Source organism: Melanotaenia boesemani, chromosome 18 (genome assembly GCF_017639745.1).
Source record: "Melanotaenia boesemani isolate fMelBoe1 chromosome 18, fMelBoe1.pri, whole genome shotgun sequence".
NCBI classification, from domain to species: domain Eukaryota; kingdom Metazoa; phylum Chordata; class Actinopteri; order Atheriniformes; family Melanotaeniidae; genus Melanotaenia; species Melanotaenia boesemani.
The window spans coordinates 2324133-2351463 of NC_055699.1; the positions used below are offsets into that span (position 1 = coordinate 2324133).

The following is a 27331-nucleotide window of genomic DNA, read 5'->3' on the forward strand; positions in this document are numbered from 1 at the left end:
AATAGACTGTGTAGAGTGCATTTGCACACTGTGAGTGTGTATTTGCTTGTTTTCTATTGTTGCTTTGCAGTATTTATTGTGCATAATTAGTAAGAAATAACAGGGAGAACAAAAGTTGGAGACTTGTATGCATGTAGGCGCATGCAGGTGGGTATACCTGCGTATCTGGCGCTGATGCTTGTGTGTTTGAGGCACAGGTGCAGGGTTTTCTGTTTTAATCCTGTGATTAAGAGGTGCAACATGAGCATCCTGCCGCTTCGGCTCTGATCCTCCATCTGTGTTCTGACTCACACAGAAACACACATGATTTGAATTGTCAACCTTCCTAAACTCATCAGCCTTTCAAACATTTCTGTGTTTGGCATCCAGACTGTTTTTATCCGTTCATCAGCTGCTCTCCGTCAAGCTGCATTCGGGTGCTTCATTTGTAGTCCGCTCTGTCTGGATGGGTAACCATTTGCATACAGCAATGTGACGCGCCGAACTTAATGACATGCAGTGTAAATTGCTTATTTCTTCTCATGTCTAGAGCTACTTTTTTTTTTTTAGGGACTATCATTTTCATAAGACATTAGTTATACTATGGTTTTATTCCTGGTTCTCATTTCCAAGTTTGGTGCAAAAAAAAATTGAGCCGCCTCTAATTTCTTCATTTCCAGGAAAACATTTAACAGCTGTAGTAATTATTAATTATTGATTTATTTCTTAGAAGCATCACTTTCAGCTGCTGTGTAAAGGTTTTTAGTCCTGACACTTCTTCTCGTGTCCTCCGCTTGTCCCCTTTCCTTAAATATTTTGAGGACACATTGCTCACCGTGCTGAGATTCACCAAGGGCTTGGCTAGTAGCTTTTTGGGAATCACCTTGTTGCTGGAAAAATCCTGTTTTCTGTCTCAAACTGTTGTTTTTTATTTTTCAGATTTTTGCTTTTGTGACAGGCGTGTAATAAAGTACCTAAAGATCCAGTTTAAAGTGGGTTATTTTCTAATTAAACGCCACATTCCTCTAAAAATGGTCAGATGCAGAGACTGGACCGGAGAATAAGGTTTTGTTTTTGTTTGTATTTTTTGCAGGGGTTGGGGGGGTAAATGTTCAAAGACAACTTTTTTAAAATCTGGCTGTTTTAAAGCAAATAAAATGAGAGCTGAAAAAGAAACAGGTGCTTTCTTTTTTGTGCTGCAGTGTAGAGCATAATCTCATTAAAGTGATTCTATCAGTTTCACATTGAAGGCCGTCTCACTGAGGAAGGTTATGAAGGAAAACCCAGCTTTCTAAATTCTTTTCTCTTTTTTCTTTCATGCAACAAGAAATCCAAACGAGGAAAAAAACAAAAACAAAAAGAGGGACAGGATGCACAGCTTGTTGCTGATGAGCAACTGATCAGTTAAACCATCATTACAGCAAGTAACAAGTTAAATGCACAACATAGATAATCTTGTTGCAATGCAAAGTTCTGCATGTTGTTTTTTTTATTTATTTGTCTCACATACTTTGATTCTGGCACACAAGCACACAGCAGCTGTCCAGCACCGGTGGACCCTCCTGCAGGACTGTTTAACATTAAAAACTGCTCAAACAATCAAAATGAACACTGTGCAGCAATCAGAAGCAATATCTGGGAGACCTTTAGATAACATTTTTAATAAAAGCTTCTTTGTAAAGCAAATTTTTTAACAGGCTGTAAAATTAGAAATCTCCATACATTTAACCATTTTTTCTTTTACTAGAGACGGAGACGAGAAGCATGAGAAAAGGCCCAACAGGCGTTCCTTATCTACTTTGACCCCTAATAATCCAGCCTTATAAGTAGTTTAATGTCTTACACAGACTGGAGATTTTCTGCAGCAAAACCCCCACCCAACCCCCACACATCCCATCCACACTGTGTAACCTTGTCCTGTAGGAAACAGAAAGCAAGAGAGAGAATAACAAGGAGACAGAGAGAGGTGCAAACAGGGAAGAGAGGTGAGAACTGTTCAAATAAAGATAGAAAAAGTGAGAAAGTAGGCGGTAACAAGGGAGGAAAGGAGGGAGGGAGGTGAAGCTTTCTCTCAGGGAGAGAGAGAGAGAGAGGTAGTGTCAGGGACGAGCAGAAGCTGACGCCGGCTCCATCCTGCTGCCTTACAGTCGAAGCTCAGGAGCATGTTAGCGCCACAGAGCCTCCGCCGCTGTCGAGACTACAGGACCCACAATGCACTGGGACATCCAGCAGCAAACAGGTCACCCACCTGGGAACTGCAGGTATGGAGAGAGGGAGGGATGGAGGTTGAAGATGGCAGATAGGATGATGGGAATGCTGCTGGTGCAGGAGAAGTCGGAGTTTGTTTTTGCTGGTTTTGGTCCATTGCATCCATATCCAGAGCAAACAAAGAAGGATCCGGCTTGGATGCGTCAGAAAAACTGAGAAAATGAAGGAAACATGGTGCTTCTGAACACTCGCACCTCTGCAACATTACTCAGGGAGCTACAGTGGGGAGCAGGTATCGGGGGTGGCTCCATGACAACTGTGTGTGCATCCGTGTGAGTGTGTGTTGTAATTTCCTGCTGTGTGGATGACGAGCGTTTGGGATGCCTGCTCAACCTGTTGTATGACTCACTAAAGAAGCCTGGATGGGAGAGAAAAATCCACCTTCACAACAACTCATACTGATGGATGTTGTTGTGGTTTCCTTTTGAATTTTCCACCAGCATTTCCCATAATGCATTTCTAAATGAAAAGCAGAAAGTGTGTCTAAACTTGCTGTGTTTGAGTGTTTGAGAGAGAAATTTCTGTCTCTTAGGACATCAGAGGACTTCTGTCAGTGGAGAGTTAATGTACTGGACCGCGCCCTGTGTTGTGACTCAGAAGCTGCAGTGCATCATGGTCTAATGAGGCTTTCTGGGTGTAGAAATCAATCCGCTGCTCTTAACAATGACTCCATTTTTAATAGAGCAGAGATGCTAAGTCAGTTTTTATGGATAAGATTAAAAAACAAACCTGCATATGTTTTATCATTTTTCTCTGGCAAATTTTCACACCTTTTTGGGAAAGACCGCTCGGTGTTACAGGCAGGTAAAGGAGTTTTAATGCCAAGTGCACAGTCCGAGCTCACGTTATCAGCAGGATGAAGAAGTAGATAAACACGACAGGATGAGAAATCATCCTCATATTGCATCGAATATTGTTTAAAATGACATTCAAACACTTTAGTTTACCCTTGAATATTTTTACTTAAAGTAGCACTGTTTAACTTTCTGGCCTTAAAAAATGTTTCTGACTTATTTTGACGTCACAATGACATTTATTATGTGCATTTCCAGAGTCGTCGTCACCCTGCGGCTTCCTGAGGTGGAGAAACAAGTTCACATCTTTTCTTTTACTGGCTGTTTTGATCATCCTGACTTTTACTGACAGGCGCTCAGAGTAGAGGCAGGATGTAAGATGGATTTCAAACTGCACAATGTTAGATGTCGCTGAGAAAATGTGCAGTGTTTCTCTAAAAGAACAAACAAAACAAAAACTAATGGCTTAAGTCTTGAACCAGATTCAAGAAAATCACCCAACAAAGTGATTTAGTTGAATAAATTTAAACAATCAGAAGTTTTTGTTATTCAGCCTTGGAGGAAATGTGCAGTCTGGCTTCCTGTTGTTTCTGTTTTCTTCTTGACTTGATTAGATTATATGACGATCCTTGAGTCTCAACAAAAAAAGAAAATGTACATAAACCCCTTTAAAATGATGACTTGATGCTGGATGGTCTGCATTGATTTCCCTTTGTGTGTTTGTCTAGGTTCAGCTTTATTGTAGTAAAACTAAAGTCTTGAAGAAACAGACAAAAAGTTTTTTTCTCTACCGGTTCTGAACTTGCTGAGAGTTTGAGGACATGGCACGAGCCAAATGTTTGCTTTCCACACAGTTTTCTAGCCTCGCTGGTTTGCTGTTGAATCAGCCTCAAAGCAAACAGTGAATGTGTCAGATAAAAGAAAACATGAAATTATTTTAGAAACAAACCGGATGTTATTGATAAAAACTCCTCTCTGTTATCAGGGTAGCTCTGTAAAACAGCGAAACGTCGCCTCTGCAAGAATTTTGAATTAAACAAATTATGTTTTATAAAATGATCATTAAATTAAATACGTATTAATTATTTTCATGACATTTATTTTTACTAATATTAATCAAGTCCTGGACATTATAGCCTAATAAATCTAATGTTCTGTAAGCCAGAGCAGACTTTTAACTTCTGTTTTGTCTGATATTTTTCATTTTTTATCAAATAAAAGATAAATCATGCAAACATCCTGTAAGATTGACATGTGCTACAGATGAGAAACACTTCTTAAATGTCAGCAGTTGTTTCTGCAAGTTTAAGATTGTACTTGTACAGAAACTTACTTTTGAACTAATAGTGAATCTCAGAGCTAAATGATGAACTTATATGTGTTTCTGTTTGTTTTCAGGATGACGTGCCAATCAAAGAGATCAGTATCACCCATCATGTCAAGGAGGGATCAGAAAAGGCCGACCCGCGGCAGTTTGAACTCCGCAAAGTCTTGGGACAAGGCTCTTTTGGAAAGGTGTGTGTGTGTTTAACTACCTGCCAGGATGTGTGTGTGAGTGGGTCTTAAGTGTAGGTGCAGGTTTAATTTCAAATCCCCATAATGTTTCACTTGTGCTGGTGTTTGAGAGGCCGTTGCCATGGAGATGATGAGTCCTTCACACAGTCTTTATGAATGAACAATGAGCCTCTCGTTCAGCCTGCATATGTGTGTATCTGTAAATCTAATCAAGTATGATCTGGAAGATAGGGTCAACACGCTACACATCCAGCATCCTCTGAGTCATCATCACACATTACGCCGCTGGTGTAGCGTCTTACATCAGGCGAAGCATCAGCGGTTGACCTTATTTTGCGCTCTGTGTGTGTGTAGGTGTTTCTGGTGAGGAAGATCACAGGACCGGATGCTGGTCAGCTGTACGCCATGAAGGTCCTGAAGAAAGCCACTTTGAAAGGTAGACCAGCTCATGATACCATGAGCACACACTGTTTGCTTGGACCCAATCCTAAATACACCATCCTGCTGCTACCAGCACCCACTTAATGACGGGCATCGGGCTGAGCGTCCAGAAACAGCATCAGACTGACTTTTGGTCTGTTTGTTCACAATAAAACTGACAAAAATCCTCATTATTCTCTTTTCTGTGAAGAAAAAAACAGCATCAGTTTGAGGTGAAGGTCTGCAGATCAAATCGCAGCAACAGCAGCTGGTGGGTTTCCAGATGGCTGAAAGGTTAGAGCTCAAAGCGAATGGGACCAAGATGAGTCCATCTTCTCCTCCTGTTCACCAGCTCATCTGCCACCCTGACATAAAACAGCTGTTTTATAGTAGGGAGAAGAAATCTGATCTCCAGTGGGGAAAAAGCCTGAACAATTAGCAAAGTGATGCCACGGGAGGATTCGATGCTACTGTTAAACCTTCCAACAGTTTTTACTATTTTTGTTTCACCTGTTTTTTTTGTTTGTTTTTTTTGTGTAAAAACAAATGTAGAAGTTCAACCTTTTTAATTCCAGTCAGCATCCAGACATTATTTTTCAAACAGAACTTATTACAGAACTTTGTGTGACCGAGCCTTTTCTCATCTGCACATCATTCTCTCAGGTTTTAACTCGGAAACAAACACACAACAGAAACTATTTCCATATTTCCACTTTTCCTCCAGCTGTTTTTTTTTCTATTTACAGTAATTTATGCTATTATTTACCCACTGTCCTCTCAAAAGCAGTTCCACCTCATCTCATTTTTGCCACCCATGTGCATCTTCTTGGCTTTATTCCAGCCATAGAGGACTATTATTTTTGTTCTTTTCAGACACACATACTGTAGACCAGGGCTATTCAATTCGGTCCTACAAGGGCCGCAATCCAGCAGGTTTTCCATATATCCCTGTTTCAACACACGTGCATCAAATTAATGGATCTAACAGTCAATCAAGTTCTGCACAATGACTAATTAATTTGAGTCAGGTGTGTTGAAACAGGGATACATGGAAAACTTGCTGGATTGTGGCCCTTGTAGGACCGAATTGAGTAGCCCTGCTGTAGAATGTTCTAGTCAGATGTTGATCTTTGGCTGCTCCTGATTGGATGTTACTGTCATTTTAAGCTCTCTGATTGGTCAAAATTTTGGCAGGATGTTGCTTCATCATATTTCCTGGTCAAAATACAGATCTCTTAGCAATTTAGTAGTAATATAAATCTTTTTTTAATTACAAAAATGTGATAAATAGCGATGTAATTATGGATTACTCATAGTAAATTTACTACATAGAGTCAGAATAAACTCTGCGTTTTGTGGCTGGATTGTAAATCTCTCGGATAGGGTATAAATACCTGGAAAACTTATATAGATCACCTAAAGGGTAAACTATCGATCATATTATAGCCCATAGAGTTCCACACTACCATTACTGAGATATTGCTGACAATATAAGCGATGGCACTCGGGGGCGGCAGCGATCTAGTGGAGTTTTAAGGCTAAAGCATTTGACCACTAAAGGGGATATTTTAACTGGGCTATTTTCACCGTGGCTTAACGGCTATGTCGCGTGGCTGTCCCTCTGTTTCTGCTTAAAAAGACGTTACCAACGTCAGTAGCTTGTGCTTAGAAACAGTCTCTTACAAAAAGGGGAGGACTCTGTCAAATAAAGGCCAAAATGCCAAAGAAATAATTTTTGAAGTAAAAATAGTTATGATATTTTCACTGTGTGGAGAATAAAGTAGTCTGTCTGCAGTGTGTCCAGTTTGAAAAGGACAAAAAGATACCGCAGGAGCCGATAGAGAAAGGTTAAAGAACGAATTGTTCTTTCCTTTTAGGTGCTGAGTCTTCCAAGTGGAATGAGTAAACAGATTAAACAAACACTGTCGGAGGGACGTTACTGTTTAAGTAGGAGTAGAAACTACCTTGAAATACGGTCTAAAACAACAACTTCTCCAAACATCTTTATTATGCTATTCACCCAAAAAATCCCCAAACTATACCAAAACAAGGGCGTATAATCTGCGATGTTCATGGTTAGTAATACAAGCTTCCAGTTTACCACCTGCTGTAAACATACACAGTGAGTGTTTTATCAAAATCCACATCTGGGTCATCAGACCGGGCCCGGCTGTGGCTGATGTGAACCTGCAGCTTTCTCCGTGTGTGTGCACAAGCAATGAAAATACCAGCTATATAAACTACAAATCTATTTTGTTCTGCAATCTTAAATATGAGTTTCAAGTTGATGTGCAGATGTGTGTTTGTAAAGGAACCTCGTATAAGCTGTTCTGGATAATATATGCTGGGAATGTTCAATCAAGCATTTTCATAATCCACATTTTAAGTTACTAGTAGTTTAAGTACTTGGTTTGCATTTAGCTGTTTTAATTGTTTTATTAATTCTTACTCTGCACATTTTCACAATAAGTCATGTGCAAAAGGCAGATGTCCCGGTTTAGTCTGTTTATCTTTCATTTTCATGGATCTGTGCATCGGTATGTCACGTTTTTCTTTCAACGATTAAAGAACATAGTCATGTTTAGCTCAAGGTTCGGTCTGATATCAGTGAAGTTAACTTAATATTTCAGAGCCAGCTCAGGGTCTTCTGCTCGAAAAGAAAGTTTACTTGTGGAGGAAATCTTCACTGTCTCGGTTACCCAGAAGAGAAGTTCACACCTTCTCATGGGATGCTGCTGAGGGCTAAAGAGGTGTGGAGAGAAAAGAGGGGGAATAAATTCTTCAAATGACATTGAACTTAAGCCATACACCATCTGCTGGTAGAAAGGAATACAACCTGATATAAGCTGATTAATTCTTTTCTTTTTTTAGTTTTTTTCTTCATTGCTTTATTTCTCCTTTAACTTTTTTCTGTCTTGTTTACGTTCTTCCCCACTGAATCACTTGCTCATCAGCTGTTATCTGGGTGTCCCTGCAGCCAAAATAGAAAGAAAATAAGGAAGGTTGTTATGTTTTTTCTCTTCTTTCAGTGATTTAAGTGGTGATTAATGTGTTTTCCATTCTGTGTGTGTTTCCAGTGCGTGACCGGGTCAGGACAAAGATGGAGAGAGACATCCTGGTGGAGGTCAACCATCCCTTCATCGTCAAGCTGCACTACGGTGAGGCAGCCAATAGGAGACCGCTGCGACGAGTCAACGTCCAATCAGAACTCCTCTTTCTGCAGGAGCAAACGTTTTAGTTCTCACCTCGGTTCCCTTTCTTCCCTGCAGCGTTTCAGACGGAGGGAAAGCTCTACCTGATCCTGGATTTTCTCAGGGGGGGAGATCTCTTCACTCGTCTCTCTAAGGAGGTAACTGCTGTTAAGCACTGACATCAGTCTACTCTCTGAGAGGTCAGGTTAGATTACAACAACAACCAGAGAGAACAAAACACATACAAGAAGTAAAAATGAGGAATCAGGAGTTTATTTTTCTGTAATGGGACACAGTTGCTGCTAGATGGTGTCAGCTGTTACAGATAGAAGCTTCTTCATCAGCCGATCACAGCTGACTCTGTCTCAGGCTATGATCCAGCCGAGCAGATACCGTCGTATAACTGCTTTTATCATCTCTGCTGACAGGATCAGAGAAGTGAAGCAGAATCTGTTTTATAGCGTTTCACCGCTGCGTCCTAATAACCAGGTTCATAAAGTAAACCACGTTTATATCAGTTATATGTGAAATATCTCTGGATTTCACGCCGGTAGTCTGAAATACTCACATTTAAAATTTCAACATCAAAAGGCATTAACAGTAAATATAGTAATATCCTTAAAATGTATTGATATCAGAGTAATCTGTTTTATAGGGGTTTGTTGTTACGGAGCTTTAAAAGGAATGGCCAAAACTGTACAACCCCCCCAAATTAAACTAGGAATGTTTTTATTTTAACAGCTGAGCCGTCCATCCATATTTCACTCTCAACACCACAGTTATCATCTCACACACAAACACAACTCTGGTTCCACAAATAGTGGGACGGTGTGTAAAATGTAAATAAAAGCAGAATGCAGTCATTTACAAATCCCATCAGCCCATATTTTATTCCCAGTGGAACATAAACAACATATCAGATGTTGTAACAGAGACATTTTTACCATTTCACTATAAATATTTGCTCATATTGAATTAGATGGCAGCAACACGTCTGTAGCGTCCGCTCTTCTTTTTACAACTCCTTCACACAGCGTCCCAACTCGTTTGTAACCGAGGTTAAAAAAGAATTAAAATCTGATGGCATTTTTAAAAAAATACATAAATTAAAAAATAAAAAAAATACTAACAGGTTTTCCTGTACAAAGCATGTATGTGCCAGTTGTCCCAGTATGAACTCAGACCTACCGGATAGGCAACTAGAAAAAGAAAAACAAACTACAGAGTACAAACAAAAGAACATTTAGCTTAAATCCAGTTTAAACTAAATAATAATGTGGAAAACCATCTTCTCAAGATGAAATAAATAAGCTTAAGGGCTGAAACTTGGCTTTAAAGCTTCCTGAAGAGCAGTACGGCTGGTGTGTCATTAACAGGCTATCTTACTCTGAAATATCATTTTATTTTTATTTAATCCTGAAATCCACAACACAACAAAGTTTTACAAACTTACCGACTTTAATTTGAGTTCTTTACGGCTGCTGATCACAAGCAGATCCACCAAACGAAAACAACCACATGAAAAATAAAAACGTATTTCATCTTGTGTCATGCCACGGTGTCTTTTCAGGCTACGAACGATGTCATTACAGTTAAAATGCTTTTAATAGTAAACATTTGCTTTAGAACACAAGTGATATAAACTCTCTAATAAGATGAAAGTTAATAATCTATAAAAACAGAGGTTTATATGGAGTTTGGACATTGTTCTTAAACACTTCCTGTCATTATTTACATCGTGTATGTCTGTTGGCTCATGTTTGCTGTTTTCTGTTAGTTTCTTTATTTTTCTATTTGCAGAGAAAAACGTGTTAAAGAAAAGCTCTGAAGCGTTTGAGTTAGATGGCGTTGATGTGAAATTTCATGCTCTTCTGTAGATTTAGTGGTAAATAGACCACATTTAAATGCTGCTTTTCCGGTCTTACTCCAACCACAACCCACCCACACTGAGTGTGTGTACAGCCTTTATAGCATTTTAATTTAATGATTAATTTATTTTAAAACTGTTTTTGGTTACAGGTGATGTTCACAGAGGAAGATGTGAAGTTCTACCTGGCAGAGCTCGCTCTGGCCCTCGATCATCTTCACGGCCTCGGCATCATTTACAGAGACCTCAAGCCTGAGAAGTATGCACACACACACACGTTCACACAAACAGACTGTTGCTTTTCCTTTTGTTCCACTCATTGTAAACAGTAGGTGTGTTTACATGGAGCACTTTTGATCCGATTAAACCTCCAATCAGAATAAAAACGCGTCTTTTAAACACAACAGCTGCTCCGATCAGACTCAGTTGGAAAGAATTTTTAATCTGATCCAGAGTTGTGGTTTAAACCTCTTCACGATCAGGAGAAAATCAGCATGTAAACTCATTCTGATTGTTTCTGTGATGGATGTTTCTGCTCGAACAATGTGATGAAATATTTGTCCGTGTCAGCGTAGCCGCTGACTAATGAAAGCTAACGTGTGTAAACTGAATAAAGGAACATTACAGATGACCTCACATGTTTTTAGTGTTTTTGTTCAGTATAATCATCCTTTTTAAAATATTTTCTCACAAGCAAACACAGCTCTGGTTTTTCTGGAGATCTGGGAATATTCTTGGAAAGAACAAGCCACAGCTAAATCACACGTAAAGCAATCCACAACTTCACGTATTAACCATGCAGCACGTGTATATGAATATGTAGGTCGTAGGTTCAGACAAGAAGGACGGAGCTCCCTGATGCAGTTTGAAAAATGGTCCTTTCAGGAGGCTCATTTGATTAATATTCTTGTAGAAAGCTGCAGGGAGCTTCAGGTTTTTGCCCTTTAGTTTGGGGGTTTCCTTGAGTTCTTGCATTGGATGCGGAAAGTGCAGATTTAGTATGACCCATAGTGCTGCAATAGACTTTTTATATTACATTAAATCCAAGCTTCATGCGACACTTTCATGATTTATATTTGCAGTTTGTCCCTGAAGATATTTTTACTGTAACAGTATGAAAAGATTTCTGACCCCACAGTGATGCATGTGTAAACACACTCTCACAGTGACATGAAGTAAAAAAAGTGTCCTGTTGTTTCAGCATCCTGCTCGATGAAGATGGACACATCAAGCTTACCGGTGCGTAATTTTACACCTTTGTGTACTCCTGCTGCTCATTTCCGCTGCTTTGTCAGTGGTGTGTGTTTTCATATTCAGTTTTCCTGCTAGTTCGCTTCTTAAACTCAGATTGGCTCTAATGTGTCTCATGTCTCTGTGTTCAGACTTTGGCCTCAGCAAGGAGTCAATAGACCATGAGAACAAGGCCTACTCCTTCTGTGGGACGGTGGAGTACATGGCTCCTGAGGTGGTGAACAGGCGAGGGCACACGCACAGCGCCGACTGGTGGTCGTACGGCGTGCTCATGGTGAGGAGATGCTGCTCCGTCGCTGGAAGCTGGCCTGCCGCCTCCGGCAGACCAGCTCTACTACTTCAGTAATCAGATTACAGTGAAGCTTTGTTCACAGTTTAAGCTGGATTTATACTCGCACTGCGTCTGTGTAAGGTTGGTAACGGCGTCACCGCCATGAGCTCCACGTAGGTCGGTGTAGGGTCGACGCGCATCTCTTCCAGACCTGACGTGCACCCCTGCTTGCTGTACGGTTATGTGGAAGTACTCCCTTGTGATTGGTCAGTTTGAAAGATAAACACAGACTAAATTGTGAATTTTTGTGGCTACTGCAGAAGAGAAACTGCAAAACGAGAGAACATTTCGCCGGTGTCGGCTGTACCGACCCTACCGTATGCAGACGCAGCGCGAGTATGAATCCGGCTTTATGCCAGTTTTCTAATTATTTATTATCTAATATCTACAACACAAAGAGCTGTAACCCCTCCTAACCACATGCATGCTTGCACACTGAAAAAAAAAACATTTTCAAAACTTTATTTGCACTTGTTTTCATAACAGTCAGGCACATCATAGTGGCCACTTTCTCTGTCTGGTCTGTCAGGTTTTGCACCACATGTCTCAGAATTCTCTGACAGGTATGTGGTGCTGCTATTTTTTCCACTCTGGGGGAAACGTGTGTTCTTTTGTTCACACTTTCCTGGATTTATATTTATATTTTTGACAATGACTCTGCTTTAAGGTGAACAAGCTCATCTTCACTGTAAAGTCTTCCCCCTCTTGGAGGCTGAAGTATAAATATAAAACACAAGCAATAACTGCAGAAAATATGCATCAATATTGATTAAATAAGACTTGATTTCCTCCCAAAGCTTCATGTCCTCCTAAACTTTTGATAATCTTGTAAAAATGTTTGTTTTGTAGACATGCACATCACATTTTGACCACTTCATTTACATTTACAGGATTTTTGTGATGTTGTAAGCATTCAGACTCAGTCTGAGCTGATACTTGCAGAAGCTGAGAAAAATAAATGCATTTAATTCACTGGTGTCGTGTTGAAATTACAAGCTCATTAGTTTGTTATCTTGGTATTGATAAACATCAGCCCTTTTTTTCATGAAGCAAAACAAACTGACACGTTATCTGAAGAAATCGATCACTGATTGTTTGTGGGAAGGAGTGTCCATGACTGGGACAAGCCAGAAATGGTTTGTTTTATTTGCTGTATTATTAGAACAGACAGCATCTTCTTATACTGGGCAAAGATGAGGTTGACCAGCTACCACATATCTGCCTCTACCAGAGCTTCTTACATAAATCATGATGGAATTACAGAAGACATCAGGCCAGTGTTTATCAGACATTTTCAGGCTGCTACAGATGTTAAAAGGCTGTTTACGTTTGTTAATATAGCACCGCTGATGACTAGTAACCATAAATACTTATAGTTTTTTAATAAATAGTCATTTCTACAAGAAAATGATCTTCATGGTTTCCAGGATCACCATTTTCCAAATCTGTGCTGATGCAAACATGGTATCACAGATTATTCAGTTTAAAAATCAGACGTCACTCATTCGATTGTCTGCAGCACTGTGCAGTACAAACTGTGTCTCCACAAAAAAGTCACTGGAAAATATATGAAGCTCTGACCATGATGCATTTCTGTTCTCTTTCTCAGTTTGAGATGCTGACGGGAACGCTGCCGTTTCAAGGCAAAGACCGGAAAGAGACGATGACCATGATCCTCAAGTGAGACACTTTATCCTGCCTCCACACTCATATCCAATCTCCTCATACCAGCTTTTATTATAGCACACATTACATCTGAGAAGAGATGGAGAGAGAAAGTACGAGAGGCTGAGGCAGCCCAGGGGAGAATCAGGGATTTATATTAATGGAGACACTCGGGACCAAGAGGAAGATGATGATGATGAAGACGGGATGGATAGAGCAGAGAAGAGTAGCTTGTAGAGATTATAACAGCAAGATAAGAGGAAGGTGGAAACGAAATAGAGAATGTGATTATGTTGAGAGAAAAATTACAAACAAAGTTGAGAGGAAACGTTAACCCCTCCTGCTTCCTACGTTTCTATTTCACTCTCAGTATCCGTCTGCAGGAAAACGCTGAGTAGACTCTCCAGAATGCTGACTTTGCTTCCTCTGACATGGACATACTGTCTAGTCTTTCAGATGCTTCAGTTTAGATATATAATATGGACATTCAATATGTGTTTCTCTCTAATTTATCCTGCCTTTTAACTCTGTTTCTCATCCTGTTTTTGGTTCTTTTTGTGCAGAGCTAAGTTGGGAATGCCACAGTTTCTCAGTTCAGAAGCTCAGAGTCTTCTCAGGAACCTTTTCAAACGCAACCCTGCCAACAGACTCGGTAAAACAATCATGCGTGCAACTTGCTGGGGATGTAAAATGGGCTGGAAGCAACACAACAACTCAACACCTGGAGATTTACATGCAGGGATTACTGTCCGAAGCCTGTTCATTACATTAGTGAGATAAAGGGTAACAATAAAAGCATGAAATCCAGTGTTTGAGCTGTAAAAATCTGGTCTTCTTGACAAGATTTACAAATAATCCAGTTGCATGATAGCAAATCAATTCAGTTAAGCATCTGAAGTGGGAAAATTGTCTTTTTCTGACACATGATTTCTGCTCTTAATTTCATTACCTTTGTGTTACATAGAAATCTACCCACATGTTCCACACTGATGCTATATCAGGGATGGCCGACTCTGAAAGCTGCTGCCCTGCAGGTTTTAGATGTTTCCTGCTCCATCACATCTGATTCAAATGAAATGGACAGCTTGTTGTCAACAGCGGCTGGATAGCTCAGTTGGCAGGGCATCCGTCTCCCGTGCGGGAGTCGAGTCCCACAGGGGACACATTACAATGGGGCGAATATTAACTCCTTCCAGCTGGGTCCTAGGGCAGGTCCCTTAACGCTACTGCCTAACCACCTCGTTACTCTCAGGTATGAGTCGCTTTGGAGCAAAGCGCCTGCTAAATGACTGTAGAATAGAACAAACAGGGAAACATCTAAAGCCTGCAGGACACCAGCCTTGCTGGCCATCCCTGCACTATATCACCTCACATTAAAACACTTTTTACTTGTTGGTTTTAGTTAAAGAAGTCTTCTTTATCATTTTGTAAACTCTTCCTGAGAAAATAGGTGACAGTATGGGTATGTGCAAATATTTGATCGAAAGAAAACTTTTTTTTTTTTTTAAATAACACAGCTTTGTCCTCAAAATATCCTCCAGTTTGTACCATAAAGCATAACGTGGAAAAGTTAAAACCTTCCAAGTGTGAACTTGCACACTCCTTCCCTCCCTCTCTGCTGTGCTTCAGCCTCTAAAGCCCTTCCTGCTGAGGAGACTTGTAACCACGGCAACTTGATTTCTCTCATCATGTTATTGCATAACATATTTAAAACACCAGGAAAACGAGGACCCTGATTTTTCTTTGTCCTTTTTGTTATTAGATTTTCTCGTGTATTTTTGTCGGGCATTGCTCAATTTTATTAAAAATAATAGTTATTAGCGTGTTAAGCTGTATCAATATTAGCTTACTTAATGCATCTGGGATGTATATTTAGGTTTAAAGGTTAAAAAATTTTGGCTTTTATGCTTTAAATTTACTTTGTCACAAAAAAATATATATTTTTTGATGTAAATAGTTTAATGTTGTTTAATATGAGTTCTGAATCTACGAAACGATGCAAGAGGCCTCAACCTTCAGTGCAGCACAAGTTCAACCATCTTCACTGGTTTTAGGAACTGGCTGGTTAAAAATGTGTTTGCTCATTTGCACAACTCAGATCAGAGGATCTGTTAATATGATCTGACTTGTCTTGTTGAGACCTTGATGTTATTTATTTTAGCTTATATTCCCCTCTTGAGTTTCATGCTTTCAAGTGGAATTCGGTTTGATCTGAGATTGAATGCTGAATTGAATATTCATTTGTTTGCAGGAGCTGGACCAGACGGAGTGGAGGAGATCAAGAGGCATTCGTTCTTCAGCACCATTGACTGGAATGTGAGTTTCTTTATTTAATTAACATTAAAAGCGTTTGGATTTAAACAGCCATTTTGTTTAATTTCCTACTAAAACAAGCACAGAAATAGAAGTCCTTATCTGCTTTTATTGCTTTTGTTTTTCACGGTGCTTCTTATATTTTTTCTCCCTTAGAAACTCTACCGCAGAGAGATCCACCCTCCTTTTAAACCAGCTTCAGGACGACCTGACGATACGTTCTATTTTGATCCAGAGTTCACAGCTAAAACACCCAGAGGTACCACCGTCACGCCTGCACCTAAACCTCTGCTGAGAGCTGAACTACATTCTCAGTAAAATCTGATTTCAGGGAGTGGCTGGGATTAACGGCTATTTTTGTGCATTCTTCAGACTCACCAGGGGTCCCACCGAGTGCCAACGCCCATCAGCTCTTCAGAGGATTTAGTTTTGTGGCCATAACAGAGGAAGAAACACAACCACTACCTAGTACTATTGTACAGGTGCGCACAAACTCCAAGTGTCTCAGAGGCAGAAATACTCTAATAATCCGGGTTAAATCACATAGAAGGTCTCAGAATATGTATTTTATACACATTTTCTGTATCAAGTAAATGCTTTTTGAGTAATTTGGTCATTCAGAGCCACCGTACTTGTGTGTATGGTGGCTCTGATGGTGTGTGTGTCATTGATCAAAACGACATTTGACAAACGGATTCTGTTGGTCTTGATTTTAAAGTCTGGTTCCAGTTTGGTCCTGAAATGATCAGAAGAACTTCACTCCTTCTTTATGAGCTGCCACAGTTCTCGCTCATGTTTGGGTTTGATGAACCCAGTTCTGATTTAGACTTTTTCAACTTTGAAGAATAATAAGGACCAAAAAAATCCTCCTCCCTGGCTGATGGCTCCATTTTCCTTCATGCTTTAACCCATAAGAGCCCGACGTGACATATTTGTCACATACAGTTTCTGAGACATTTTGCTTCAATTTAGGGTCAAAACTTTGCTCAAAATCCTGTTGAACACAATCTGATACTCGTCTTCTGTCCCCTAATAGATACCCAGAAGCAGAAAACCACATTATAATATTATACATGGTAATAAATGGTAGATATCCGCCCAAAAAAATGTTAATTTTTTTGTTACACTTTGTTAAAGGGCCAAATAAAGACCTCATATTTAAAAAATTTGACTTTTCTTACCATTTTTTCATGGGTCGGGCCTTAATGGGTTAAACATCTGCAACAGATAGATTAATGAAACATGTCTGACTGGTCAAGTTTCTTTAAATAATGGACAATGATGTATTAAAGCCCTTACATGTAACATGTCAGAGATCATAAGTTTAGCAAATAAATTGTGGATTATTGAGGATTGTTCATGCAGTGTAGCACATGGGTCATTTAAATTTCCATCTGGTTTAAAGGCACTTTTCCTTTCAATATAATCAAGTCCTCATTAAGTCATTTTCTGACCTTTTGGCTCCATCAGATTATGCAAAAAATAGCTCGTAAAGACAATTTATTAACTAAAAACCAGTTGTCTGGATGGAAATAAGAAACCTCTGAGAACAGGCTCAACACTTATGCACCTAAACTTGTCATTTTACTTTTTGAATTTGATTAAATTAGTCCGATTTTATCTGAAAGCACAAGAACTTGATAATTCGACATCACTTTTTATCAAAAAATAATTTCTCTAATAAAATCTCTGAATTAAAAATGATTATTTATCTGTTATCTGTTCCACCTCTGTCTTTTCCCGTGTTCACACCCTGGAGTATTTGGTATTAAAAGTAATTTGTTTTGCATGCAGCAGCTTCACCGGAGTACCTCCCAGTTTTCTGACGCCTATGAAATCAAAGAGGACATCGGCGTCGGCTCCTACTCCATCTGCAAGCGCTGCATACACAAAGGAACGGGCATGGAGCACGCAGTCAAGGTAAAATCAGCTTCAGCATTATTTCTGCTTTCAGTCTTTATGCAATCAGGGTTTCTGCAGTTCTTAAACATTAAAGGCAGCTCTATAAAGGTTTTAAATGTTTCTCTTTGCTCCTAATAATACAGGTCATTGTCACTCCAGATATTTTCTTTTTTTTCTCATTAAAGATTTTAAGTGAAAGGTGCTGAAAGCCCAGTGTGATCTTTGTTTTATATTGTTTTTCCTACTGTAAATATATTTGTTCAGCTCAGTACAAAACATGGAGGAAAATGATGATTTTCTTACATTCTGCTTTATGTATAGCTGTTTTTTTTATCCTGATTTGTGGGTAATGTTGTACAGATTCTTCCTGTTAGATTCAGGGTCTGTTTGTTTTGTAACCTTTCAAGTACGAACTGGAAGTAGATGCTTCTCAGTGCTGCTTGCTTACGCTCTAACTGGGTGAGCACTATGAGATGGACTCATGTTGCTCCATTTTCCCGCCTTCTTAAAGGTTTAAACAGAACATACAAATATCAGATACTTAAATAAATGCTGCTTATTTCTTTAATATGTTGTAACATGCAGTAAATGAAGAACAGTGTGTTAAATCTGCCCCCCGGCACCTGCTGCAGGAGCTAAAGCACCTACCAAGATTTCAACAAAGTATTAACTGAATCATAAACTTTGTGAATAAAAACAAGTTAAATACAACTTAGCAAATATAATGATGCAAACAGCAAGTAAATTAAAGAATAAATTAAAAAAATAAATCAAATAGAATTAGACCAATTCAATAAAATTAAGTAAAATCTCACATGAAGATGAACACACTTAAAGCCAGAGCATTAACTCCCTCTAGGTTTTTTTTCCCACCATTTCTACGTCGTTTATTCAGATCTTCTCATTGTGAATAAAAAAATTAATATGGGTTTCCCAACTTTTTTTAAATCATAAACATTGGTGTCTGTTACAGATCATCAACAAGGCCAAGAGAGACCCGACGGAGGAGGTGGAGATCCTGCTGAGATACGGGCAGCACCCCAACATCATCACCCTGAAGGACGTGAGTCGGCCGGAGCGCGGCTTCTTCTTAACTTTTCTTCATCTGTTTTCCAACTATAACACAGAATAAACAGTCAGTGAGATGCAGCTTCTACACGATTAAAACCTCGTTTAGGTGAACGAACAATAAAACCTGCATTTTTTCTAGTTTTTGTAGATTAGATTAATTTGTTTAATGTTTACATAATCGGTCACGTGAGCAGTATGTGTGGTACATCAGAGCAGACTGAGCTCAAACATTTCCATGTAAAAACTCTTCTTCTAAACTGTGTCCTGTGTTTCCTCGATACAAACAACTAGACATGCGAAGTACATATGCTTGATTATGCTGTGCTCCTTTAATTCAGTCTCTTGTAGGTTTCTTCTGGTCTTTTTGACTGTTTAATATGAATCATTCATCTCTGGAGTTTATCTAAAATGACTCACTCAGGGTCACTTTCCGAACACGGGTCAAGCTGATTGTGTGGTGAATTTGTGCGGCAGCAGGTGGGCTGACAAAACCAGTAATTTCCCAGCTTTGATTCCAGTGGTCGTAAGATTTCCTGTGACTCACCGCTGATTGGAATTAAAAATATCACCCGGCTGCTGAATGAAAGTGCCCCCACTTGAATCCTTTCCAGAAGCGATAATTGAAAGTGTGTTTGCGTTTTAGTTCAGTTCCTTCATCCACAGAGATGAATCAGACTTTAGAGATTATTAATATTTTAAGATTATATCAATGTTTTGTTCATCCTTTACTGAGTAAACAGACTGAAAAAGCCTTGAACTCAGTGATTCAGTGGTTAACCTTTACAACATATGCGTGGGTTAATTTATGTTTCTGTCGTAGGTGTATGACGACAGCCGGTCGGTGTTCTTAGTGACGGAGCTGATGAAAGGAGGCGAGCTGCTGGACAAAATCCTCCGACAGAAGTTTTTCTCCGAGCGAGAAGCCAGCGCTGTCCTCTACACCATCACAAAGACTGTGGAGTACCTGCATGTACAAGGGGTGGGTTTGTCACGGAGAAAACTGAAGCAAAATCATCAATTTAATCAAAGTATTAAACTTTTCAGGCAACAGTTATCTCACATGTCAAATGAGACACACAATGGATTTCTGTGAAGTTACTGAAAGTTTCACAACAAAAACTGCTACTTGAAGGATTTTTATTTGCAGTTTTAGATGCAGAAAGTCCGTTTTGGGTCATCATTTGCATATTTGACTTCATCCTCAGCTTTATGCTAAATAGGTTGAATTTGAGCGGCTGTGGCCTCATCTGCTGTCTGACCGTCTTACGTTGTCATTTAGGGCTTCACTTTGATGGAAAATGTACCTAATGCATTTAGAGCAAATCTGAAGCTTTGGATTGTCTTGCAAGAAGTCTTCAAAGCACTTTGCTAGCAATTAAAAATAAGTTGCAAAGACGTTCTTGGTGACTGATGGTGTTCAGATCGTTATTATTATTTTTTTTTTTTTTGTAGTTTAGGTTCGTAAACAGAAAGATGATGTTACATACATGCTTTTTCAGAAGTTTTCTTCTTGTATTTGCTCTGTATTTTTATTTTTCCTAATGACCTAAGCAGCATAAACAGGGGAAGTATAATCATTTTAAAGACTGATTGAAGCTGTCATCTTTTAAGTATGAGGACACAGTAAGCATAACAACAAATCCACTTCAAAAATAGAGAAAAAATTTTGATATGTTCAGTTAATATTTTCCATATTTTGTGAAAATCCATATACTCTTTCACAAAACAGTAAATGTCCTCAGGTTGTGATGCAGTAAGTCAAAGGCAGATAAATCTGAGCATCATCTGCATAACTATGAAGCAGGACGCCACATCAGCTCTATGTCCTGATCTCCTCCTGGTGTGTGTGCAGGTGGTCCACAGAGACCTGAAACCCAGTAACATCCTGTATGTGGATGAGAGCGGGAACGCTGAGTCTATCCGGATCTGCGACTTCGGTTTTGCCAAACAGCTGAGAGCAGAGAACGGCCTGCTCATGACGCCATGTTACACTGCCAACTTCGTCGCCCCTGAGGTACGTCACTTCATGGATAGCATTGTTATTAAGCTGGCATTTTATTATATACAGAAAAAGTTAATTACACCACAGGCTTGCTATGTGGATGGGATGATCTGATTCATTTTGGGGCACCACTTTGCATGGGTTCAGCATTTCATGGCATTTCCATAAAAAGTTTCAGAATAAATCATACAGGTGCCATCAAAACACAAACAGACCCAGATTCCATTTATTAGTTTTTTAATTAAAAAACGGCATAACATCCGGGATGCAGAGAAGCTCTATCCCAGTAACGTGTGCAGGACTACACCATCTGCTGTTAGCAAGCGGTGCTAGCCCTCTTAGCGCTCTGTGGTCTCCGTCTGCCGGCGTAGTCACGTAAAGAGGCCAGTAAATGTTCCTGCAGCCAAGTCTGCGAAACACAATATTGCATTCCCAGTTTTCCCACACTGTCCTTGTCAGCACTCTAAACTTTTCCATTTAATCTGCCAGTTATCTCACATTCCCAATGACAGTAAAGGGAAGAAATAGTTTCAACTTCCTCCTTTCCTTTTGTCCATCCTTTTCAGCTCACCTGGTTTTAAGGGCTTATTCCAGGTTTTGGCTTTGGAAAGCTCAGTCAGCTGCTCCAAAAACAACTTTCCCGGTTTGTTGTTGCTAGTTACCATCTAAACTGAAAAGTCATATTTTCTTCTGTGTCTGTTTGCACATGTGATTAATCATTATTCCATCACATGCAAACACAATGGAAATGATCATATTAATTATGCTGCAAAGAAGAAACATTTTCAGACTCCAAAACGTATAAATGCAGAGCCAACGAGTTCAGAACAGGTAAGTAATTAGTTACTAAAACCATTATTTTACCTGAAACTGGTGTTTTCTTTGTTCCTTGTAGGTGTTGAAAAAGCAGGGTTACGATGCAGCGTGTGACATCTGGAGTCTGGGAGTCCTGCTCTACACAATGCTAACAGGGTATGTTCAACAAGTCCAACATGAGATCATCTGTTTGTCTCCTAACAAAATGAATCTAACATGTATTTAGCTGGACTATCTGGCCTGATCTGGTGTCTGCAGACAAAATGACCAAATCTAAAATTCTGTTGATTGATTTAAAAAGAAAGTAATCAAACTAACTAAGAGTTTTTCTCTGTTTTGTCTTAAAGCATCAAAACTATGAAGTGGTACATAATTATTTAATAACTGCGTATCAAAGCGAAGACGTGGTTGGACGTTTGGGGTCTTGAGTTGGGATGTTTGTGAAATTTATGGATGAGCAAAAACCTTATTTTTTCCTATTTCTGTGTCTACGCGTGAAAATGTTCATGCTTTTCCTCTGCAGTTTCACTCCGTTTGCTAACGGTCCAGAGGACACACCGGAGGAGATTCTTGCTCGTATTGGCAGCGGGAAGTTCTCACTCAGTGGAGGATACTGGAACTCGGTCTCCACAGAAGCAAAGGTGTGGACCAGAAATCTTCCTAACAACCTTGATTTCAATGTGCACAGAAATATTAATCCATGATTTTGTTTAAATTAAATATTAAACACTCACTAGAAGGTGATTTTTACTGACCTGTGGCCTCTGACCCTGAAGGATCTGGTGTCTAAGATGCTGCATGTGGACCCCCACCAGCGGCTCACAGCCCATCAGGTCCTCAGACACCCCTGGGTGACGCACAGAGACCAGCTGCCCAAATACACCCTCAACAGACAGGATGCACCGCACCTCGTCAAGGTATCCACCAGCAACATGTAGAGCCCCTAAAATTGGTTCTTCTGCTTTAAAAATCACAAAGTTTACATGACAAATGGATTTAAAAAGGCAATGTGTAAAAAAAATCCCCGCTCATCAGAAATGATGCAACAGAAATGTCTCAGAAATGTTAAAGAAGCAGTTTTAGAGCTAAAAGTTAATGTGAACTACATTTTTATGACAATTATCAATGAAAAGTTGTTTTTTTATTGTTGTTGGCATTGATTTGTTCCCACTGTCCCAACTGATAAAAATCTAACACCTCACAGCCGCCGTCATCCAGTCAGTCTTTCAGTTTGATCGTTTTATGTACGAGACAAACTGGTACAAATGTGAGTTAAAATTAAACATATTTTCATGCCCATACAAGCTCTGAAATCTTATTCTCTCCTTGACATCATGCCTGAAGAAACTATGTGCACCATAAGGAAATAATTAATCAGCTCCACCAGAAAACCAGTACCAGGGATTTGATCTTTTGTTTCAGTTCATTGCAGCCTCTGTTCTCATGTTTTAAAAACAATCATGTAAAATTTAGACATCTGAGTTGTTTCTACAAAAATGTCTCATAAAAAGCACTCCCATCATCTTCAGTAAAAGTCAAGACTATACAGGAAATGTATTAAAGTGTACTGACTTATTCAACATCACTAAACTGGTTTTAGCCTCCGTAAAACTTGCATTTAAAGGTGCAGTGTGTATCAAAATCAAAGGTCAATGACGGGAAATTTTAACCTATAGGCGCTGGAGTTTTTCAAAGGAAATTTGAACTTTGGTATCAAGAATTCAGTTTTGAGATAGACGTGTGTGTCATCTCGTGGTGTGAAGTGGTAACAGTTCGTGGTTCTTTTTGTAGAGATAAGATAAGAGATAAGACCGGTTTCATTCAGTTATGTTGGTGCTGCTTTGGCACTTTATTGCAAACAGTGTTTCTATTAGTATCTAATCACTTTACTAAAATAACTGTTATGTTTTTATAATCATAGAAGGAGCCATTTATATCTATTTGCCATCATACTTCCATTAACATGGCAGCTGTCCATTCACGACTGTGCTTTGTATTTGAAGTTAATGCTATCCCCATCTTTACCACTAGATGTCAGTAATTCATTCTCACTGTACGTGTAAAAGTAACTTCTGTACTCCCTGAACAGTCGTCACAAACTCTGACAAACTCTGTTTCCCCACATTTTCTCCAGGGTGCGATGGCGGCCACCTACTTAGCTCTCAGCAGGAACGTCCCCCCAGTCCTAGAGCCGGTGGGCTGCTCCACTCTGGCCCAGCGGAGGGGGATGAAGAAGATCACTTCCACTGCTCTGTGACCTTCTCCACTTCCTCCACCTCTTCGCAACTCTGACCTCGATCTGACCACCGCCGGACCCCTCTACTCCTCTCCCTTCCCCTCTCTGGTCCGGTCCAGTCCGGCGGGACAGACTACTGATGGACCTGGGAGCCGCTAAAGTCATATAGGAGCACAACAGGAGACCACCTGTCATCACCCCTCTCCCGCCCTGTCCTGCACCTTAACCGGCTCTTTTGATTGGACCTCCTCAGCTGGATGGAGCTGTAAGGAAAACCTGTCGACTCTTTCCCACCGTAGAGTCCTGCGGTGTTTTTGCTTCGGACAATCAGCGCTGCCTCTTAGACCCAGAGGCCGAACGTATGTCAGCATAAAATGAAAGGACTGTATTTATTAAACTGCAGATGAGGGAAATCATAGGAACAAGGTAATTTAAAGTATGCATTTAAAGAGCTAGGCTCATTATCATATTGTTGTCACGGTTTAGAGTAGCTGTAGATCCTGCATTTAAACCTCCCGTAGCCTCTGAGATGATGGCGTCTGCAGAAAAGGACAGAAAAGCAGGAATCATGCTGTTGCTGTTTGCCTTCCAAAGGTAAAGACGAGTCTCTCAGGAGCCAGGTTTTGTTTTAAGGATTAGTTTTGGTGGCTGAAGAGACTTCAAGCTTCCAATATTTTATCATTCAGGAGCAAAAAAAATTAAAAGAACAAAGATACAAGTGCTGCGTTGGCCTTGGGAGTGTCTGTCCCAACTGGGGTTTCAACATCTAATTCATGTAACGACCAGCTGTACAAACATTTAGGTGGAAAAGGGAGATATGCTCGGTCTGGAAGTCACAATGAAGCGGATTCTGTTTCTTTATTTGTTCAGAAAGCTTTTGCTGCCCTCTGGTGGCCACGTCGAAACACTGACACACTTCTCTGTGATTATTTTAACCTTTTATCCAGAAAGTTTTCTCTCTTTTCAAACGTTTATAATTATTTTATCTGACCAGTAAAGAACTGAAACAGATTTTTTTTTTTTTTTTTTTTTTTTTTTTTGGAAAGGAGGAAAATCTAAATCAGTGGTGCTCATTTCTTCCTCTTGAGGTTAGAAACAAGATTAACTCTTAAAGGAAAATAACAGAAACATATTTTAATTTACGAACTAACAGACGGCAGAAGAAACGAGGCACATTGTTTGTCTTGTGGATCATAAACTGAACTTTACCATAAAAAACGAGCTGATATTTATAAACCATGTTAGAATTAAAATGTTTAAATTTAGTTAAATTGCTCCTAAAAGAAGCAACTTTTTAGTGAAATGTCTTTAACCCCTAAGTTTTTGTAAAGTTTAACAATTTCTTTTATTTTTTAATGAAATTTATGTCATTGAGTTTTTTTTTCTAATTAAGGTTTTGTCAACGAAATAATTTAAAGTTATTATATTATTATTATTATTATTTGCTTTAATGTCAACAGAAGATACCAAGGAATATTATCTTTTTTGGGGGAATTTTTTTTACTAGATTTTTTACTAAATTACTTAAAAGTCTTAATTAGTTTTTTTCTTTATTAGTTTTTTACCTGCTGAACAAAACGCAGAAAAGAGGAAACTTTCCATAAACATGACTGAGCACCACTGATTTAAAGAACGATTTTATTTTTCCCTCCTTCACAAAACAAAGTTGATGTTTAGAAGAGGAGATTAAAATAAAGAGAGCTGAACCCGGATCAGCCTGCGACCTTCTGCATGAGCCACCTGATGGCCTCCGTCTGTGCAGCAGAACTGTAAATAAAAACACGAGCAACTCAGGTTTCTACGTATCACGATGATGCATTTTTATAAGCGCCGGAGGAGGGAGGTGGACGTTAAAAGCACACAAACGTGAGTGAACAGAGGCTCTGATCCGACCAGCTGTGTGGATTAAATGAAAAGTAGTTTCATTCCCAAACATGATGAATCTGCTTTGACTTTATATTTGTTTATTTTTGTCATTTACAGTCTTTAAAAAAACGACCTTCAGACATCCTGTTTTGGAATCAAACTCTTCTGTCCTGACTGTTTGTACCATGTGAGCTGATGTGTGGTCCACGTGCAGCTTGTGTCGTGTCTCGTGAAGACGAGCGTCTGTATGAAAACCCTTTAAAGACTGAGCAGAAAAACATTCCAGCTGTATTCAGGCTTCACATCTGCCTGTAAATCCTGTTTGGCACCATTATGGAGGTCCATTTGTCAACAAATAAAAAGGATTAGTTCAACAAATTACAGAAAAGAAGCCACAAGATTTACTTTAACATCGTAGAAAATTCTTCTTGTTTGCCTTCTTTGTTAGAAATAAAACTAGGATGGAGTTTTTTTTAATAAGTAGCACAATATTGCAACTTTTTTGCACATTTGGTGGCACCATGCACAACAAAATCAATAGAAAGCTCATCAATAACTCCTTATGCAAGAACAGCAGAAACCGCTGCCATCCTCGTAGACACTTTCTTTGTTTTGATTAGACTGCTGGACCTCACGAGTCCAGGTCTTAGGATCTTTGTAGCCATGAGAAAGGTGGATGCCTGATCACAAAAGCCTCAGTATATTGAATCAGATCTGTTTATGTGTTCAGTATGACCTCCAACATGGCTGCCAGGGAGCGCTGCGTCCTGTTAATCCTCCCAAAGCCTCGTGTGTGGATCCTGATCCCTCAGAGGCACCACAGTTTCAGTATTCAGGACCTTTAAGGTTCAGTGGATGTTGTAAAATGATATAAATCTGTACCTGTGTGTAACTCTGCCACCCAAAAAAATAAATCAAACTGCATCAGACAGCAACCTGAAACCGTGGAGGTCGGTTTTCACCGTGAAAAAGCAAAAAAGGAACTTCAGTCGTGACTTTAATAAAAATTATGCAGAACAAGGTAAAACTTGTGAAACTTTTTAGAAAAATGTGTAAATGAGATCACAGTGATGAGTCTCATTGTTTTAATTGGATTTTAAATTTAGCTTAAACTATAAACTTGAAGAGGTTGATAATAAAATGTGGAATAAAAGTCAAATAAGTGAGAATAAATCTAAATTAGTAGAGTAAAAATAAACCTTTTGAGGTAAAAACCTGTGACTTGAGTCATTGTTTTGATCTTGAACCTGATCAAGTCTCTTTAAAAAAGACACTTTAACTCATAATTTTCACTTTGTCAAATTTTTTATTACCACTTTTTTCATTCTTCTTCTTTTTTACTTGCTTTGCATCTTTACTTTAAATCTCATTTTAAGTCAGCAAGTCAAAGAAGTTTTGAAGCATGGCTGAAATTTTCTTCATCTTTTCTTTTACTGGCGGAGATTCGGCGTCGTGTGAACGTTGAAAACTTCTTCCTCTCTGTGTCGACTGAATGTCCCAACTTAAAGGGATAAATATACATTTTTTTGTTTTATATAAATATATTGAGTATATTAAGTGTTGATTTCTGCCTCGTCTGTGCGTGTACGGCTCTGGGATAATAAAGTGTAATGGGATGATTTTATTTCTGTAATTATAAGGAATCTTCATTTCACTCCTCCTCCGTATTCAGCCCTGCTGCTACGCCAGCTCTCCGTTTTGTACCTGCGGTGAGAGTTGGTCTTTCTATTGAAAACAATAAAAAACAATAAGCTGAGAAGGTGTTTTTGCTTTTTATTAACACATGAAGCAGAACTTCGGCTGATTTTCTGCTTCTAACGTCGCTTGTGTTTGATCATTTGTGA

At 39.3% G+C, this 27331-nt stretch overlaps 1 protein-coding gene across 4 annotated transcripts in view; it reads left to right on the top strand.

Annotated features, from left to right (window-relative positions):
- The window catches only part of rps6ka3b (ribosomal protein S6 kinase, polypeptide 3b), a 68857-nt gene extending 41614 nt beyond the window's left edge, over positions 1-27243 (top strand). For 2 of the 4 annotated variants that reach the window (XM_041967590.1, XM_041967588.1), the window contains 20 exons: positions 4440-4556; positions 4911-4992; positions 8054-8134; positions 8246-8325; positions 10187-10293; positions 11236-11273; positions 11417-11559; positions 13226-13296; positions 13845-13933; positions 15533-15597; positions 15751-15853; positions 15967-16076; positions 17389-17514; positions 18470-18559; positions 19388-19546; positions 20420-20581; positions 21465-21541; positions 21909-22026; positions 22162-22302; positions 23520-27243. In XM_041967590.1, the coding sequence (XP_041823524.1) occupies positions 4440-4556; positions 4911-4992; positions 8054-8134; positions 8246-8325; positions 10187-10293; positions 11236-11273; positions 11417-11559; positions 13226-13296; positions 13845-13933; positions 15533-15597; positions 15751-15853; positions 15967-16076; positions 17389-17514; positions 18470-18559; positions 19388-19546; positions 20420-20581; positions 21465-21541; positions 21909-22026; positions 22162-22302; positions 23520-23642 (2082 nt within the window). In that variant the 3' untranslated portion in view covers positions 23643-27243. Of the gene's footprint in view, positions 1-2115; positions 2241-4439; positions 4557-4910; positions 4993-8053; positions 8135-8245; positions 8326-10186; positions 10294-11235; positions 11274-11416; positions 11560-13225; positions 13297-13844; positions 13934-15532; positions 15598-15750; positions 15854-15966; positions 16077-17388; positions 17515-18469; positions 18560-19387; positions 19547-20419; positions 20582-21464; positions 21542-21908; positions 22027-22161; positions 22303-23519 lie in introns of those variants that run through there. The other 2 variants (XM_041967591.1, XM_041967589.1) reach the window with 2 other exon arrangements.
- The last annotated feature ends 88 nt before the right edge of the window (positions 27244-27331 follow it).